This window comes from Symphalangus syndactylus, chromosome 12 (genome assembly GCF_028878055.3).
Source record: "Symphalangus syndactylus isolate Jambi chromosome 12, NHGRI_mSymSyn1-v2.1_pri, whole genome shotgun sequence".
NCBI lineage: Eukaryota > Metazoa > Chordata > Mammalia > Primates > Hylobatidae > Symphalangus > Symphalangus syndactylus.
The window spans coordinates 73,010,145-73,028,096 of NC_072441.2; the positions used below are offsets into that span (position 1 = coordinate 73,010,145).

A 17,952-nucleotide genomic window follows, 5' to 3' on the forward strand; every position below is an offset into this window, starting at 1 on the left:
TTTCCCCAAAATGACCCAATGAGAAAAAAGGAGAGCCGGGATTTGAACGCTGGTCTTCATGGTTCAAAGCTATTGCTCTTTTCACAGTTCCATGCTACCCACCCTAGATAAATACGTATAATAGTGATCATATTTATTGTCTATGTGTAAATTGATGTAAAGTGTCAAGGGTTACTTAAAGCACTACTCTTCTGTTCTTCTATTTGCCATATTAACTTATTTTTAAAATATTTTTATTTTCAAGGAAAATAAAGATAAAAATTATCCACAGATATCAAATTAGTACAGTTAAAATTGTGGAAGTTTGATTATATTTGAAAAGAATGTGTCCATTAAGAAGATTAATCATTTTTTGTTAGTGAAGCTTTATTTTTAGGGGAAAGATTGGTAAAAAATTAATATGTTTTCAAGTACATCCGTTATATGAGCTAGCTGGGGGGTCTGAATATGATTAAACAAATGTCAAGCTGGGTTTTTTTAAAGGCAGACTTGACAGTTGGTTGTGTTAATGGGGCATGACAGGCAACAGCTGGGTGGTAGTCCTCCTCCTTCTGTTGGCATTGATTGAGTCTTTATTTACGTCGTCTTTCTAGTCTGGACTAGAACAGTATTCCAGGGGTGGAATGAAGAAATGAAGGAAAAAGAAGGGGAAAGCCATTAAGGTTTGGAAGAAACATTCTGAGACCAGAGTAAAGATGTTATATGTACTAGGAGAAAAAGGAAGAACAAAGATAGAAGCACTTCCCCTTGCTCAAGAATCTGCAGTGTTTTATTTCCTAAGCAATGCAGAGGTTATCAACATGCAGGCCTGTTTGCCGTGAGCTAGTAGGTTGCCGTGTGTATCTCAGGTATGTGTGTTTTTGTTTGTTAAAGCTTTTTTTTTTCTTTTCCAAGTTTCCACATGCAGCACTGATGTTTGTTAAAGCTGCAGGAAAACAAATAAGTAAAACGAAACCTAAGCAATATACAAAGAAAATAATCTTCCCAGTCAGCAGTTTCTGGCCCTCCCCACCCCTACTGCCCTCCTCCTCAGCTCCACTTCCCTTCCCTTCACTCTTATCCAGATTGACAGCCAGGATCCTGGAGGGGCAAACTCCAGACTTCTCACCCTGGCTTTCAAGATCTCCCTGAGATGGCTTTTTATTTCCCCTCATCTCTGTGGCCTATTTCAGGACAGTATGTGCCCTTTGCTTTGGCCTGGTGGGCACTCTGCCCTTTTGCTCATGTTCCACCTGCCTGGACTGCCTTGTGTTCTCCCCACTGCCTATCCAAGCTCAACTCATCCTTTGAGACGAGCTAAAGTGCCAGTTCTCTGTGGTACCTTCTCTGGCAACCTCTCCTTCCTAATTTTTATAGTTTTTACTTTTTTTTTTTTTTTTTGAGACGGAGTCTTGCTCTGTCACCCAGGCTGGAGTGCAGTGGCATGATCTCCGCTCACTGCAACCTCTACGTTCCAGGTTCAAGCAACCTTCATGCCTCAGCCTCCTGAGTAGCTGGGACTACAGGCACATGCCACCACGCCCGGCTAATTTTTGTATTTTTAGTAGAGACGGAGTTTCACCATTTTGACCAGGCTGGTCTTGAACTCCTGACCTCATGCGATCTGCTCACCTGGGCCCCCCAAAGTGCTGGGATTACAGGCATGAGCCACCGCGCCTGGCCCAGTTTTTACTATTTGTACAGTTCATATTGTCCTTTATAATTTGTCATATATGATTCCATATTTGTTCAGAACTGTTGTAGAAAGTCCAGATTCTGCATGGTGTATTAAAATGAGTCTGTTAGAACAATTTATTTTACTTATAATCTTTTTATAAGGAGGAATGCTGTTAGGTATGCTTTTTATCCTAAAACATCTATATAATCTTGTGTATAGATTAAGTTGTATTAATCCAATGAGAAATAAATCAGAAGGTTAATTACTCATCCATTCTTTAATTCAGCAAGTATTTATTGAGCACCAGCTATGTATCAGGCACCATTCTGGGCACTGGTGACACAGCAGTGAACAAACCAAGAAAACATCCCACTTTTCTCAGGAAGTTTACACGCTGGTGGGGAGAGACAGACAAGAAACAAAATAAATAAGTAAATGTATTTTAGAAGGTGATAGTGCTATGGAATAAAAAACAATGAAGGGGGATTCGGAGAGCTGGGATGAGGCACGGGGTGCCTAAATAGAGTATTCACTTCACCAAGAAGGTGACATTCAATCAAAGATGAAGAAGGTGAGGAGAGAATTATGCACCTACCTAGAGAAAGAGCAGCCAGGCAGAAGGATCAACAAGTTCAAAGGCCTCGAAAAACAAAGCTTCTCTTGCTTCCTGTTTTTGAGAAACAACAAAGAGAAACAGTGTGGCTAGAGCAGAGAACAGGGGGAGAGTGGTAGGAAGAAGTAGAGGAAGTAATAGGGGAGGCGAGAAGAGGGTGTAGGGCCTCAGGCCTTGCAGTCTGGTGAAGGGACATCACCTTTCACTCTAAGTTAGATGGGAAGCCAGGGGGCCTCTCCAGCAGAGGAGTAATCCGACGTATTTTAAAAGGGTCACTGTGGCTGCTGTGCTAAGAATAGACTACAAGGGAACAAGAGTGGGAGCAGGAACACCAGTTAAGGGGCTATTCAGATCACGTAAGGAAAAGATGGCAGTACTGTGGATCAGGGTGTTAGAAATACCAGTGGCAGTAGTGGTAGTATAACGTATATATAAAATATATATATAGTAGTATAATAGTATATATAATATAGTATAATATATACTATATACATAATACAAGAGCTACGACATATATATAATACTACCATATATGTTATTAATATATATACTATTATGTATAATATACATAGTAAGATTTGCAGACAGATGATATGTAGGAGAGAGAATGAATCAAGAATGATTCAAAGGTTTGGGCTCAAAAATCTGAAAATAAAAAAGGTGTAGTGAGGGAGGAGCATGTTTACTGGGAAAGATCAGGAGTTCAGTTTTAGATATCACAAGTATGTGATGTCTAAATTCAAGCAGAGATTTCTACTAGACAGTCAGATATCAATTGGAGTTCAGGGAAAAGATCAGGGTGGGCATGTGAACTTAGAAATATAAGTGAACAAAACGTCATTTTTCTACCTATTCTAGAATAAGTGTTCTACCCAAATATAGTTTCTTTGGGACTATTAAAACAAACCCTTTTCATATTACTGGAAATCTATGAGAATAATACGGGTGAGCCAGCCCATATATAACAAAGCAAAACGTACAATGTTTATGGAATATTTACCTGTTCATTGATTCCACAAATATTTAGAGAGTGCTTCCTGAATACTATGCAACAAGAATTCAAGGACACAAAATATGCCTTGTCAGCTCTCAAAATACTCTAGCCCAGTTGAGGTCATCGTAAACAGATTGTGACAGCACAATGGGATGAATGCTGTTGGAGAGGTCTCACGTTGTTATGGAAGCTGTAGGAGTTTATGAAGACGTATTAGTCATTGACTTTTTCCTTGGGCAGCTTCAGACTAGTTGGAAAGATCAAACACACAAAAAGTCACGTAACTCTTAAAAGATGTAAATAACCGTTCAAGATAATAAGAGCCACATCATAAGGCAGCATATGAACACTTGTTGAATGTTAATATCCGCCTTAGAGTTCAAAAGAGGAAGAAGTCTTTCCAGGCTAGGGTAACAGGAAAGGCTTTACTTGGGTGGAATTTGGGAACATTCAAGTTGAATGATCTAAGCCAAGAGTTGAATATGTACGGCTAGATCTTGGGTGAGAAGACTTGGTTGGAGATTTGGGAGTTGTTTCGAAGGTGAAAGTATAGCTCTAAAAGTGGATAAACCCTCCATGGATAAAAATGTGAAGAGAAAAAAAGCAGAAGGCTAAGGACTTACCATCATTTAAGTACCCACTTTCAGGAGCTGGCAAAAAACACAGAAAAGGAGCCAGAGAGATAGAAGAACAAGATGTCATGGAGGAAATAGGCATAAATGTCCAACAGAAATCTAGGATGCATAAGAATACCCTGGATTCATATGCAGTTTTACTTCCTGTAAAACTTTTATGAAATTATCTTACCTGATAAAGGAATCTAAGTAGACAGCCAAAGCATGATTAAACACTTATCTAGACTCTGGCAGCCTGGCTCCCCTTGAGCAAAATGGAGGTGATAATAACTGGGTTATCACCTTGAAGAGCTTAGACCAGGAAAGAGCCTTAAAAATCACTAATTTTGGCTGGACGCGGTGGCTCATGCCTGTAATCCCCGCACTTTGGGAGTCCAAGGCGGGCGGATCACGAGGTCTGGAGATCGAGACCATCCTGGCTAACGCTGTGAAACCCCGTCTCTACTAAAACTATGAAAAATTAGCTGGGCGTGGTGGCGGGCGCCTGTAATCCCAGCTACTCGGGAGGCTGAAGCAGGAGAATGGCATGAACCCAGGAGGCGGAGGTTGCAGTGAGCCGAGATTGCACCACTGCACTCCAGCCTAGGCAACAGAGCAAGACTCTGTCTCAAAAAAAAAAAAAAAAAAATCACCAATATTTAAAGCCATTTCATTTTTTAAGTGAGGACAGTTAGGCCTCTAGAGAAGTGGTCTATAACATAGCTATTTAGTAAGAGAACTGGGAATGGAAAAGGATATTTTGAGTTGTTTTAACTTAGACTTTTTTCTTCACTGTCTCTAACTAAGCCTAATTGGCATTCTCTTATTCTAAGAATTCAGATTTAGTGAAAATATTTAAATGGATTTTAAATGTGTAGTTTTATTTTTTTCAAATGGTAAATATTTTGACTTGCCTATTTTGCCTATTTATAATCTAAATCTATTTGGGAGAATGCTTTGCTCTAATTATGCCCTCCTGAGGCCACTTTATCCACTCAAACATTTTCTATCTTTCAAGGCAAAGTGCAAATTCAACTCCTAATGAAGCTTTCTCTGATCACCCCAGTAAGAACTGACTACTCTTTCTTATGGGCTCCCCCAGAGTCAACATTTTTTAAACTCAGGTTGAAATTATTAGTGGGTCATGAAATCCATCTGGTGGGTCACTCCCAGAAAAAGAAATAGGAAATATCAGAGTACATTACACATATTGATGGTGACAATTACTTTTTGAAACATTCACTTCAGTTAAGAGTGTATGCATATGTACTAGATGGCAATGTAACATGTTAAAGTTGAAAAACACAGGTTTGGAGGATCATAATGTAAAACACATATCTTAACATACCATGGCCAGCTGTATGGCCACATAGCTCTTCGAGGGTTGGGACATTCTTGATCTATATATCCCTTATGCCCAATGTCCTACCTGGTGAGTGCTCAGGAGTTGTTGACTGGAATGATTATGAAGGTTTGAGAAGGAATTGGAAGAATGAAAAGCAGGTAGGTTGGGGAGGAAATGAGGGCTCGAATTAAGTGTAAATTTTGTAGCTTCCTTTATCTTGGATGTTAATATTTTTTTTTCAACCTAATATTATTGCCACCAAGAACCCGTGTTTGTTATCCGTGCTGTGGGGTTGTCTCCCATCACCTTCAACGTAATGTGGTATAAATAATACTTCCTGCTAATGTTGCAGCTGTCACTCAAGGATCTTAAATTACTTTAGGAGCAAGATCTGGTGATGAGTGCCCGGCTCCACTTGGCAGGTGCCAGAGTTAAGAACCAGTGACGGCCTGAAATCTTTGGGCTCCAGGATGACGGCTCCCTCTCTGTCATCCTCCCACACTCTCTTCTGCCCATCCCTTCTTCCATGGAGGGAGGATCCCTTGACCCTGCCTCTTTCTGAGCTTTGTAACTGGCAAACAGAGTCTGCAAAGATTCCACTGAGCTAGAAGATTTGCTCTTTCTTTGCGGGTAGCTATGGTGTGTTTCGGGGGAGGGCTCATGGCAATAAAGGCTATTGGTTGAACTGCCTCAGAGCTCAAAAAGCTTGGGGCTGAAAACTGCAAAGGAACTCATTAGAGGTGAGGAAATTGAGACTCCTCTGGTTAGAAGCTCTTTAAGATTTGCACTGGACAGAAAGAGGATATTTGACATGCGGTTACCTTTGTGGGCCATTTTATGTACATGTGGTCTTTTCTATAGCAACCTTATTTCTTGCTTCTAGCCACACTCCTTTTGGTCTTATAAGACCAAAATCATAAGTCCAAATCAACCACAAGTCATTTAAATACCCCCTCCCCACCGTATATTTCCTTCTCTTCTTTGCAAACCCACTGTCACCTTGAATTACTCCCCTCCCCCTTTCCTGGAAGCTCTTGGGGGTCAGTCTCTCTTTTCCGAGAATCTGTTAACTGCCTACAGTTGGGCCTGGGAGGCTCCAGGAGGGTGACAGCAGAGTCCTGGCTTGGAGTCGGGTTACACCACTTGTGTCTGAGTTCACGCAGCATGTTCCTCTGTCAGGGATTCCGCAAATATCTCCCTGAGGTAAAAAAGGAAAGTGTGCTGCGCTCCAGCACCCAGAGCAGTGAGCCCAGTCCCGAGTCCCGGAGAGAGCTCCAGCAATAGGGGCCATGTCGCCATAGCCCCAGCCTCTCGGTCCGCAGCCTCAGCAGCGTCCCAGCCGGCTGGCTTCATGCTGCGGTGCAGCTGCACCATGTTCCTGGGTTGAGGGGGGCAATCGGGCACGCTCCTCCCCATGGGTTGCCCATCATGTCTAATGGATATCGCACTCTGTCCCAGCACCTCAATGACTTGAAGAAGGAGAACTTCAGCCTCAAGCTGCGCATCTACTTCCTGGAGGAGCGCATGCAACAGAAGTATGAGGCCAGCCGGGAGGACATCTACAAGCGGGTGAGTGCAGGGGCCCGCTTCTCCGGGGCAGGGGCAGGGGCAGGGGTAGGGGCAGGGGCAGGGGACGGTTTGGCCTGCCAGTCCGTCGCTATTCTAGGCTCTTCCTAGCTGGCGCTGTGCTAGTCAGCGAGAGAGGTGGGGTTTCGTCCAGCCCTGGTCACCTTAACAACCTGTGACCTTGGACAAGCTCATTTCACCTCTCTGATGCCTGCTTTCTGCTTTCCTTCTCTGTAAAGAAAGAGGGCTGGAATAAATCAGAGGCTCTCTCAAACACTGACGTGGAACTGTGCGGAACAATCACCTTGGGAGCTGATTTAAAATGTAGATTCCATGCCACACCCTAAGGATTCCGATGTAGTAATGTAGGGGAAAGTGGGGGTAGAGGGTGGGGCTGGGTTGGGTATTTGCATTTCTAAAATTTATTTATTTTAGAAACAGGTCTTGCCCTCTTGCTCAGGCTGGAGTGCAGTGTCACCATCATAGCGCTGCAGACACCAACTCTTGGGCTCAAGTGATGCCTTCTGGCTCAGCCTCCTGAGCAGCTGGGACCACAGGCACAGGACACCAGGCCCAGATAATTAAAAAAAAAAAAAATTGGCAGGGCACAGTGGCTCATGCCTGTAATCCCAGCACTTTGGGAAGCCAAGGCAGACAGAAGGCTTGAGGTCAGGAGTTCGAGACCAGCCTGGCCAACATGGTGAAACTCCATCTCTACTTTAAAAGTACAAAAATTAGCGGGTGTGGTGGCACTTGCCTGTAGTCCAAGCTACTTGGGCGGCTGAGTGAGGCAGGAGGATTGCTTGAACCCAGGAGGCGGAGGTTGCAGTGAGACGGGATTGCACCACTACACTCCAGCCTAGGTGACAGAGCAAGATATTGTCTCAAAAAAAAAAAAAAATTCATACCAAAGGGGTGGCACTATGTTGTCCAGGCTGGTCTCAAGCTCCTGGCCTTTAGATCCTCCCACCTCAGCCTCCACAGTTGTTGGTATTATAGGCATGAGCCACTTTGCCTGGGAAAATATGTATTTTTAAGCAAGATCCCTGAGGTGGTAGCTCTGAAGCAGATCATCTCCAGGTCATACCTCTCCTAGAGATAGTCCCCTCCTAGCTCCGGCTTGGTGGGGCAGAGAATGATGCAATGGAGAAAAGGGCAGGGGCTAAGGGTGTTTCCGTTCCTTGAGAAATTCATGTTTGCTTTTGAAGATGACTATGGAGATAAGCTTTTTTTTTTTTTTTTTTTTTTGAGACGGAGTCTCTCTCTGTCACCCAGGCTGGAGTGCAGTGGCGCAATCTCGGCTCACTGCAAGCTCCGCCTCCCGGGTTCACGCCATTCTGCCTCAGCCTCTCCGAGTAGCTGGGACTACAGGCGCCCGCCACCACGCCCGGCTAATTTTTTGTATTTTTTGTATTTTTAGTAGAGACGGGGTTTCACCGTGGTCTCGATCTCCTGACCTCATGATCCGCCCGCCTCGGCCTCCCAAAGTGCTGGGATTACAAGCATGAGCCACCGCGCCCAGCCTATGCAGATAAGCTTTTAAGACAGAATCTTAGGCATTTTTAGTCTTTGGAATAGCTTGCCTTAGAATGAAGAAGAGAGTAACCTGTGGGATAGCAGTTGGCCTGGGTGGAGTGGGAGGGTAAATGGCCTCTTCCTTGGATGGGAGCGCTATCTTGATTGACAGGTCAGTGATCGGGGTGGGGAAGGAAGACCTGCTGGATTGGCTGAGCTGTGGGTGAGATAGGACAGCACCTTGGTAAGAGGACACTGGGCTATGGGTTATGAAGATTAAGCCTCGTAGCTGGTCACCACAATATTGGTTTCCTCAGCCCTCTCTGTGTCTGGACAAGCAGGACCTGAAGTGGCCCAAGTGACCGGGAACTGGTTGCCTCTGACCTCATCAGAGATTCTAACTCTCCAACTGTTTACCCCAGAGGACTATACAAATATCATTTTCTATGTGTGCCCTGTCCTGTCAAGAGGATGACTGGGAAGCATTACAGACTGCTAGATAACATCTTGGATCAGGGAAATAGCTGGTGTCTATGAGACCCAAATGGTTATTTAGTTAATTCAATTAATGTGTATAGCTAAATCTGGGGGATTTAACTCTATTTCCTGTCTCTCCTGCATTTCCATGTTTTAAGTCCAAAGTTTCCAGAAGTTGGTCCAGATTCACCTTTTATCTTTTATGTGGCTATATAATGAGTGTGCCTCATTGGAGCTGCCAGGTGTCAAGAAGGATATTGCCAAGTGAGGGTTGGTAACAGAGAGATGGCGAGAGATGGAGGATGAGTGGGAGGTTTTGCCTTAGGGTAGGAATAGTGGATGCATTTGTTCACTGTGCAGAGGGAGGAACTTTCCCCATTAACTGTCTTCAAGGCAAAGAAGGAAAGGACAATTTCTTAGGTAATTTGAGGGAAAGGATTTTGTTGTTGTTGTTGTTGTTTTGAGACAGAGTCTCACTCTGTCGCCCAGGCTAGAGTGCAGTGGCACGATCTCAGCTCACTGCAACCTCCGCCTCCTGGGTTCAAGCAATTCTCCGGAGTAGCTGGGACTACAGACGCCTGCTACCACACCTGGCTAATTTTTGTATTTTTAGTAGAGACGGGGTTTTACCATGTTGGCCAGGCTGGTCTCGAACTCCTGACCTCAGGCCATCTGCCCGCCTCAGCCTCCCAAAGTACTGGGATTACAGGTGTGAGCCACTGCGCCCCGCCAGGATTTTTTTTTTAAAGCTTGAATCAGATGGCTGTCTGAATCATTTGGTCTCACTCTCTGCTCCACCCTAGCGAAAGATCTTTAGGAAACAGCTTTGGGTGGGGTGTGAGAAGGCACCGTTTCTCACCTGGAGAAGTGTGATAAATGAGATTATAGGAGCTGCACAACGTGTATGTGGGGGGAGTGGAACACAGCATATTGTCACATGCAGAGAGGACAGCCCTTTTGCTAGACTCTAGTATTGCCATGGGTCCCATACAGGAAGTAGGTATGGCCCTGTCTCTATCTAGTCTCACGTGTGAGCAGAGTTGTCAGGCATCTACTGCATCATATGATTTGAAGGATCTCAAACTACTGTATCCCCTCCTCTTCCTTCTCACCAAATGTTTGTTCAATCTGCCTTGGCATATTAATTTTCTCATTTGGCTATGATTATTTGAAAAGCGCTAAAGGCTTGTGCTAAAATGTTCTTATTACTTGGGAAACAGAACACATAAAGCCATTATCAATCATTCAGAGTTGAAATTAGTTTACCACACTATGTCATGATGAGGGATTGATAGGAACTAGAGCCGTTCTGGTTTATTTTATTTTTTGAGACAGGGTCTCGCTCTGTCACCCAGGCTAGAGTGCAGTGGCACCGTCACGGCTCCCTGCAGCCTTGACCTCCTGGGCTCAAGTGATCCTCCCACCCCAGCCTCCCAAGTAGCTGGACCACAGGTGTGCCACCACACCTGGCTATTTTTATATATATATAAAATATATATGTGTGTGTGGGCCGGGCGCGGTGGCTCACGCTTGTAATCCCAGCACTTTGGGAGGCCGAGGCGGGCGAATCACGAGGTCAGGAGATCGAGACCACGGTGAAACCCCGTCTCTACTAAAAAAATACAAAAAAAATTAGCCGGGCGTGGTGGCGGGCGCCTGTAGTCCCAGCTACACTGGAGGCTGAGGCAGGAGAATGGCGTGAACCCGGGAGGTGGAGCTTACAGTGAGCCGAGATTGCGCCACTGCACTCCAGCCTGGGCGACAGAGCGAGACTCCGTCTCAAAAAAAAAAAAAAAAAAAAAAAAAAAAAAAAAAATATATATATATGTGTGTGTGTATATATATATATATATATATTTTTTTTTTTTTTGGCAGAGATAGAGGTCTCACTATGTTGCCCAGGCTGGTCTCAAATTCCCGGGCTCAAGTGATCTTCCCACCTTGGCCTCCTAAAGTGCTGGGATTACAGGCATGAGCCACCACACCCAGCCACAGTTCTGTTTTGATGTAAGAACAAGGGATTCGGAAAACACTGCATTAGGACCTATTGTCAACCAGGAGACTTAGTTAGGCAAGTTACTTAGCCTCTCTGTACCTGTTCCGGCCTCTGTAGGATTGGCATTAACAATAATGCTACAGATACTGAGAATTATTTTTTCTATGAATAAGTAGCAGCCATGAAGATGAAATAAGAAAACATATCAAAACACTTTGTAAACTTAATAACATCACATATATATGAGAGGGTAGTAGTTATATTTCTACCAGTAGTTATGGTTATTATAAAATTTAAATATGGGGACGAGGTTTGACTCTTTATAATCTCACCCTCATAATTCCCACAGATGTGTCTTATGTTCATTCTTGTTATTCATATTGTGATCCCACAAGATTAGGAAGATTAATTAGCAGCAATGTTGGCGAAGAGACATCATGGGTAATGTGCCCAGCATCACATGGGAAATCAGGTGGTTCAGAGGATAATTTAGGGTACTGTTCTGTTACCAAACTTAGTAACAGAAGTTTGATTTTTCTGTTGCTAAGAAACAGAATTTTCTTGATTCTGATTTTTTTTCTTTAGCGTTGGAAGGACACTTCTTTAAAAAAAAAATAGTAAAAACATTAAATCAAACTCTACTGAGTTAGAATCTGCAATAATTTGAGTGCTGTATGCGTGGTTCTTTTTAAGAAAACCAATACTTGTGAAACATATGTAACGGAAAGCCTATTGTGAAAAGTAATTATTTTATTGATGTGCATGTTTATGCTACCGGGAATTTTTGTTGAGCTATTTGTACTTACGAGTGAAAAATTACTCTTAGCGAGAAACAATAAAGTATTTGATTGGCTTCAGGGAAGGGAAATACAGGCAACTTTGGGAGAAGAGGACTGGAGAGTGGGTGCTATCTTTCTCTTTCCAAGTGGCAAATCTTCTAGGTAGCTGATTGAGGAGACTAAAATAGATATAATCCTTACTTGTAAATGGAAGCTATAAGGATTTTAAGTTATAAGAGGAGTTGTCAAAGCTAGAGAGTTACGTTAAAAACCTAAGAGTATCAACCTCAAAGCAAGTAAATAAAAAAGAAGTTAGGAGTTTCTCTCTTTTAAGCTGTTCAGAGAATTAAGAAATAATCTTAAGAATCATCCTGGCCGGCCGGGCGCGGTGGCTCACGCCTGTAATCCTAGCACTTTGGGAGGCCGAGGCGGGCAGATCACGAGGTCAGGACATCGAGACCATCCTGGCTAACACGGTGAAACCCCGTCTCTACTAAAAATACAAAAAAATTAGCCAGGCGAGGTGGCAGGCGCCTGTAGTCCCAGCTACGGGGGAGGCTGAGGCAGGAGAATGGCGTGAACCCCGGGGGGCGGAGCCTGCAGTGAGCGGAGATCGCGCCACTGCACTCCAGCCTGGGTGACAGAGCGAGACTCCTTCTCAAAAAAAAAAAAAAAAAAAAAAAATCATCCTGCCATGGATTAATAAAATAATATTAATTTATACATAAAAATTGGTTTCTTGAGACTGGCTGCTTTTTTGTTGAGTGTTTATCCTGTAAGCTTCAATTTTTGTAAATCATCATCATAATTTTTTTAAAAAGGAAGAGGCTGCTTAGCCTCAGTACCGACGGAGTGGGACATATGCCTACATGACTAGGCACTACTACCCCCTTTTGGTAGCAAACATTAATTATAAGTTCAGTTTTTAGGGGAGACAATTTTAAACATATAAAGCAAGCAAAGGAGAAATCATTGCAGTACACTGACTCTGGAACAAAATAAAGTGAGAAAATGTTGTGAGTGGTCCACAGCTGAGTATGGCCCACTCCTAGGGAGACTGGCTTGTTAGCATTTCTGGACTGCAGCTGCTGCGGTAAGTAATTTTTGGGTGGCAACTTGGCTGACTTCCTCATTGTTGATTGCCTAATCCTGCATTTTCCCATATTAGTCAAGTGTGTCGCCACTGGAATCTTGTCTGACCCTGGAATTTATGAAATCCACTGCTGCGTGGTAAACACCCAGTCTCCAAACAGCACACAAAACCATCATCCACTGGGTTTTGCCCCCGATGACTACTTGTTCAACTTGTGTGAATTAAGTTTCCATTCTAAGAATGAAATTGAAAAACTGACAAGGCCAGATCTGATAGCAAGAGTCAGGAGAATAAAATATTGTCATCCTTGTCCAGATAGAGTCAATGTTTAAATATGATGTAATTGATATTGGAAGGTTAAACTGGACTTAGCCCTTAGATATGAGTTGAGAGAGTTGTGTTCCATTGCTTTATGACCCTTAAGCTGCCTGACTTCTTTGAGATTGAAACTTCTTTGGTTTTCTCATCTTTGAGATTGGATGATACTTTTTCTGCGCAATCTTTGAGGTTTATGCATAGCATACTTCTATAGCTATGGTAAACAGCCTACTGATTTTACTTGCCTACCAAATTGTCATTGTTTTTCTATTCTGTTATTGCTGGGCATAATGGCTAAGAGCTATAAATTGGCGAGACCTGGGGTGAAATCTTGATTTTTCTACTTACTATTTGTGTTGGGAAAAATACCATAATTTCTCTGAGCTAAAGCAAGGGCAGTATAACACCTATCTTATAGGATCTAGAGGAGGATGAAATGAGTCAATTAGCTGAACTCAGCATAATGCCTATCACATAGTAAGCTCTCAATAAATATTTACCATTATTGTGACAAATTGAGAGATGGCAAACTTATCCAGATAAGTCTTAATTACTGGACACATTCATGCTGGACTATTTTTTATTCCAAATCAGTTTCTTTTTCCTCAATAGTGGACTTGGAACCATTTGTCCTATTTGTCTCAATTCTCAATTTTTGTTTGCTTGTGTGTAAACAACAATATAATCCAAGTGTCCCTATTGCATCAAATTTACCTTGGCATTCTCAGATACAAATGTTCATTCAAAGAAAATAAATAAAAAAGGCTGGGTTGATTAAATTTCTTTTTGGCTCATTGACTGATTTTCTTCGGTCCTAGCCTGATTTCTTTAGGTTTTGGGCAACATGATGAGGAACAATATACCTGCAGACTTACAGGGAAGCTCAGGAACTCCCTCAGGCTGTAGGATTTAGGAAGCTGGACTTGAACCAAAGGAAGGCTATTAGAGAAGGATGAGTGTCTTGGCGGGTTATCAAAAATGTTGGAACAAAAGTTTTGAACTCTAGGGAAACCTGAATTCTTAACCTGCCTTTTCTACCTACATGATCTTGGCCAAGTCACTTAACTTCTGTGAACCTTAGTTTCCTAAATTAGAGTCATCAATTCCTGTCCTGCTCTTCTCCCCCATGGGTAAACATGTTTTAGTGTATTAGATGTTAGATAAATAGAAAGGATTGTGATTTCTACCCTGCATAGCTGGAGACACATACTAGAAAGCATGCACCTGCTCAGATTATTGTCTAAAGTAGCTGTGTGGCTGCTGTTGCCAGAATTAATGGTTGTCTTCTTATATGTAGCAGAGTTTGCTCTTCTTTTACAGTTGGATGCCTTAATTAATTAGTGGCTATGTTTTTTTCTCCTATGTTTTACTTACACAAACTTTAAGAAATGTGTATGATGGGAAGGGAGGAACATAAGAGACAGACAAGATTACATTAGCCAAACTATTTTTAAATGGTTCTCTGGAAGCCTAGTATGAACATGGTCCATGTGTGTCTGTGTCTATGCACACTCTATGTGCCAGTTCCCCATTCTCAGCCTTCTGAGGTTTGTGAGGTCGTGCTTACCTATTTCTTCTTTCAGGGAATGAAAGTTGGAAGAAATAGAGGGAATCCATCCATTAAATTTTTGTAACCAATATTTATGATTTTGGTTAAATATTTTTTTAAACTTCACACTCATTAGGATGGCTCTTATACTAAAAATCAAACAACCCACAAAATAACAAATACTAGTAAAGATGTGGAGAAATTGGAACGCTTGCACATTGCTAGAAAGAATGTGAAATGGTGCAGGTGCTGTGAAAAACAGTATGGAGTTTCTCAAAAAAGTAAACATAGACTTACTGTATAATCCAGCAATTCAACTCTGGGTATAACACAAAATAAATGAAAACAGGAACTCAAATAGATATTTGTATTTCTGTGTTCATGGGAGCATTATTTACAGTAGCCAACAGGTGGAAGCAACTCAAGTGTTCATTGACAAATGAGTAGATGAACAAAATGTGGGCTATACAGACACTGGATATTATTTAGCCTTAGAAAGGTATGAAACTCTGACATGTGCTGTAACATGAGTGAACCTTAAAGATGTCATGCTAAGTAAAGTCAATCCCTAAAGGACAAATATTTATTATTTCACTTAAATGAAGTACCTAGAGTAGTCAAATAATAAAGACAGAAAGCGGAACTATGGTTGCCAGGGGTTGTGGGGAGGAAGGAATGGGGAGTTAGTGGCTACAGTTTCATTTGGGAAAAAGTTCTGGAGATGGATAGTGATGATATTTGAACAACTATGTGAATGTACTTAATGCCATAGAACTATATACTTTAAGGCCGGGCGCGGTGGCTCACGCCTGTAATCCCAGCACTTTGGGAGGCCGAGGCGGGCCGATCACGAGGTCAGGAGATCGAGAGCATCCTGGCTAACACGGTGAAACCCCGTCTCTACTAAAAATACAAAAAATTAGCTGGGCGAGGTGGCGGGCGCCTGTAGTCCCAGCTACTCGGGAGGCTGAGGCAGGAGAATGGCGTGAACCCGTGGGGCGGAGCCGGCAGTGAGCTGAGATGGCGCCACTGCACTCCAGCCTGGGCGACAGCGAGACTCCATCTCAAAAAAAAAAAAAAAAGAACTATATACTTTAAAATAGTTAAAATGGCAAATTTTATGATACGTATATTTTACCACACACAAAAAAAATGTTTAGGCCCGGCATGTTGGCCCATGTCAGTAATCCCAGCACGCTGCGAGGCCAAGGTGGGAGGATCACTTGAGCCCAGGAGTTTGAGACCAGCCTGGGAAACATAGCAAGACTGCATCTCTACAAATTTTGTCTTTTTAATTAGCTGACATAGTGGTGTGTGGCTGTGGTCTCAGCTACTTGGGAGGCTGAGGTGGGAGGATTGCTTGAGTCCAGAAGGTTGAGGCTGCAGTGAGCCATGATTGTGCCCCTGCATTCTAGCCTGGGTGACAGAGTGAGACCCCATCTCACACATGCACACACACACAAAATGCTTAAAGCAACTTTCCCCAAAAAGTCAGTTACTTATAAAAATAGTGGAACTCTTAACCAAAAGCAACTCTGTTTTCTGCTTTTCCGTAACACAACTTATCTCATTTTTTTAGAGCTTTTAATTAGAATTCATAATACTTGCCTGTTGAGAAATGCTTTTTCCCTTTGAATACTTAGGAATTTTTCTTTCAACCACTGGAAAACAAATCTCAAACTAAATTCTGGGCCCTAATTTAATTCTAATCCACTTTCAGTTATCCCCCTAACAATGTCTACATAATTTATACTTCTGCATGAACTTATTACAAGGCGACTTCTTTCTATAATTTGTGTACATTCAGGTTTATGCACTGATAGAAGTAGCATGTTACACTTGAAAAAAATAGGCATTTAAATGTTTCCCTTGTTTGCAATATCATTTTAGTCATTTTTTTGCTCATGTTTGCACATATGCATTGGTGTATTCAATCAAATGTCTATTGATTATCTACTATATGCCAGCTACTGTGCTAGATTCTGGTGGAGAAGACATCAACAAATAAATAAAAATGGTATAATAAGGGCTACCATAGAGGTATGGACAAATTGTGCTATAGTACAATAAAATCCACCAGGAAAGACCTTGCCAAGTGTTTGAAGTTTGCATTGAATCCTAAAAGGTAGTAACATAACAAGAAATGGGAAAAGGCATTTCTTTTTTCTTTTTTCTTCCTCTTCTTTTTTTTTTTTTTTTTTTTTTTTTTGAGATGCAGTCTCACTTTGTGGCCCAGGCTGGAGAGCAGTGGCACCATCTCGGCTTGCTGCAATCTCCACCTCCCAGGTTCAAGCGATTTTCCTGCCCCGGCCTCCCGAGTAGCTGGGATTACAGATGCTGTGAAACATATGGCTAATTTTTCGTATTTTTAGTAGAGACAGGTTTTCACCATGTTAGCCAGGCTGGTCTCGATCTCCTGACCTCGTGATCCACACGCTTCGGCCTCCCAAAGTGCTGAGATTACAGGCATGAGCCACCATGCCTGGAAAATCCAGAAATTATTTTTTTTTTTTCTTTGAGACAGAGTCTTGCTCTGTCAGCCAGGCTGGAGTACAGTGGCATGATCTCGGCTCACTGCAACCTCTGTCTCCTGGGCTCAAGTGATTCTCCTGCCTTAGCCTCCCAAGTAACTGGGATTACAGGCGTGTGTCACCACGCCTGGCTAATTTTTGTATTTTTAGTAGTGATGGGGTTTCACCATGTTGGCCAGGATGGTCTCAAACTCCTGACCTCAGGTAATCCACCTGCCTCAGCCTCCCAAAGTGCTGGGATTACAGGTGTGAGCCACCGCGCCTGGTGGGAAAAGGTATTTCAAACAGAAGAAATAATATACAAAAGCAGAGGTGTACAAAAGCAATGTGCACTTGGCACACTCGAATCATTCAGTATAGCTAGATCATGTGGTTTGGAGGGCTTGTGGTGGTGGTAAGATGAGGCTGCAGGGGAGAAATCATGGAAAGCTTTGGACTTACCCATTCATTCATTAATAAACATTAATTAGGTACCTGCTATGTTCCAAGTACTAGAAGTTGGGTCTTCAAAGATGAGTAAACCACAGGTGCTAGAGTATAGTAAAAGGCAGTAACAGAGCTATGTACAAAGTGTAAGGAAACTCAAAGGGGGCACTTCTATCCCAAATGAATAGAGTGAATGGAAAGAAAATCTGCAAAGGATTCTTCGTGATGACCCCTAAACTTCATCTTCAAAGGGGAATAAGCACTAATCAGTCAATGCATGATGAAGTGGAAGGACAGAGTTTTTGCCACAAGCAAAAGCCTTGAGGCAAGAAACCAAAGGGTGCTTGCACAGAATTACAAGTGGTTTAGTGTTGGTGGATTTAAATACTAGGCGAAGAATGAGACTGATATGATGGACACAGTCTTTTGTGCCATTTTAAAGAGTGTAGACTTTATCCTGAGGAAGATGAGGCACCACT

At 42.5% G+C, this 17,952-nt stretch overlaps 1 protein-coding gene across 28 annotated transcripts in view; it reads left to right on the forward strand.

Moving 5' to 3' along the window:
* Positions 1-17,952, forward strand: part of LOC129472117 (myomegalin) — a 239,400-nt gene that overhangs the window by 77,970 nt on the left and 143,478 nt on the right. For 24 of the 28 annotated variants that reach the window (XM_063625887.1, XM_063625854.1, XM_063625850.1 and 21 more), the window contains exon 4: positions 6,682-6,792. The exons of 3 other annotated variants lie outside the window; for them this stretch is intronic. In XM_063625887.1, the coding sequence (XP_063481957.1) occupies positions 6,682-6,792 (111 nt within the window). Of the gene's footprint in view, positions 1-6,466; positions 6,793-17,952 lie in introns of those variants that run through there. One more of the 28 variants, XM_063625878.1, reaches the window with a different exon arrangement.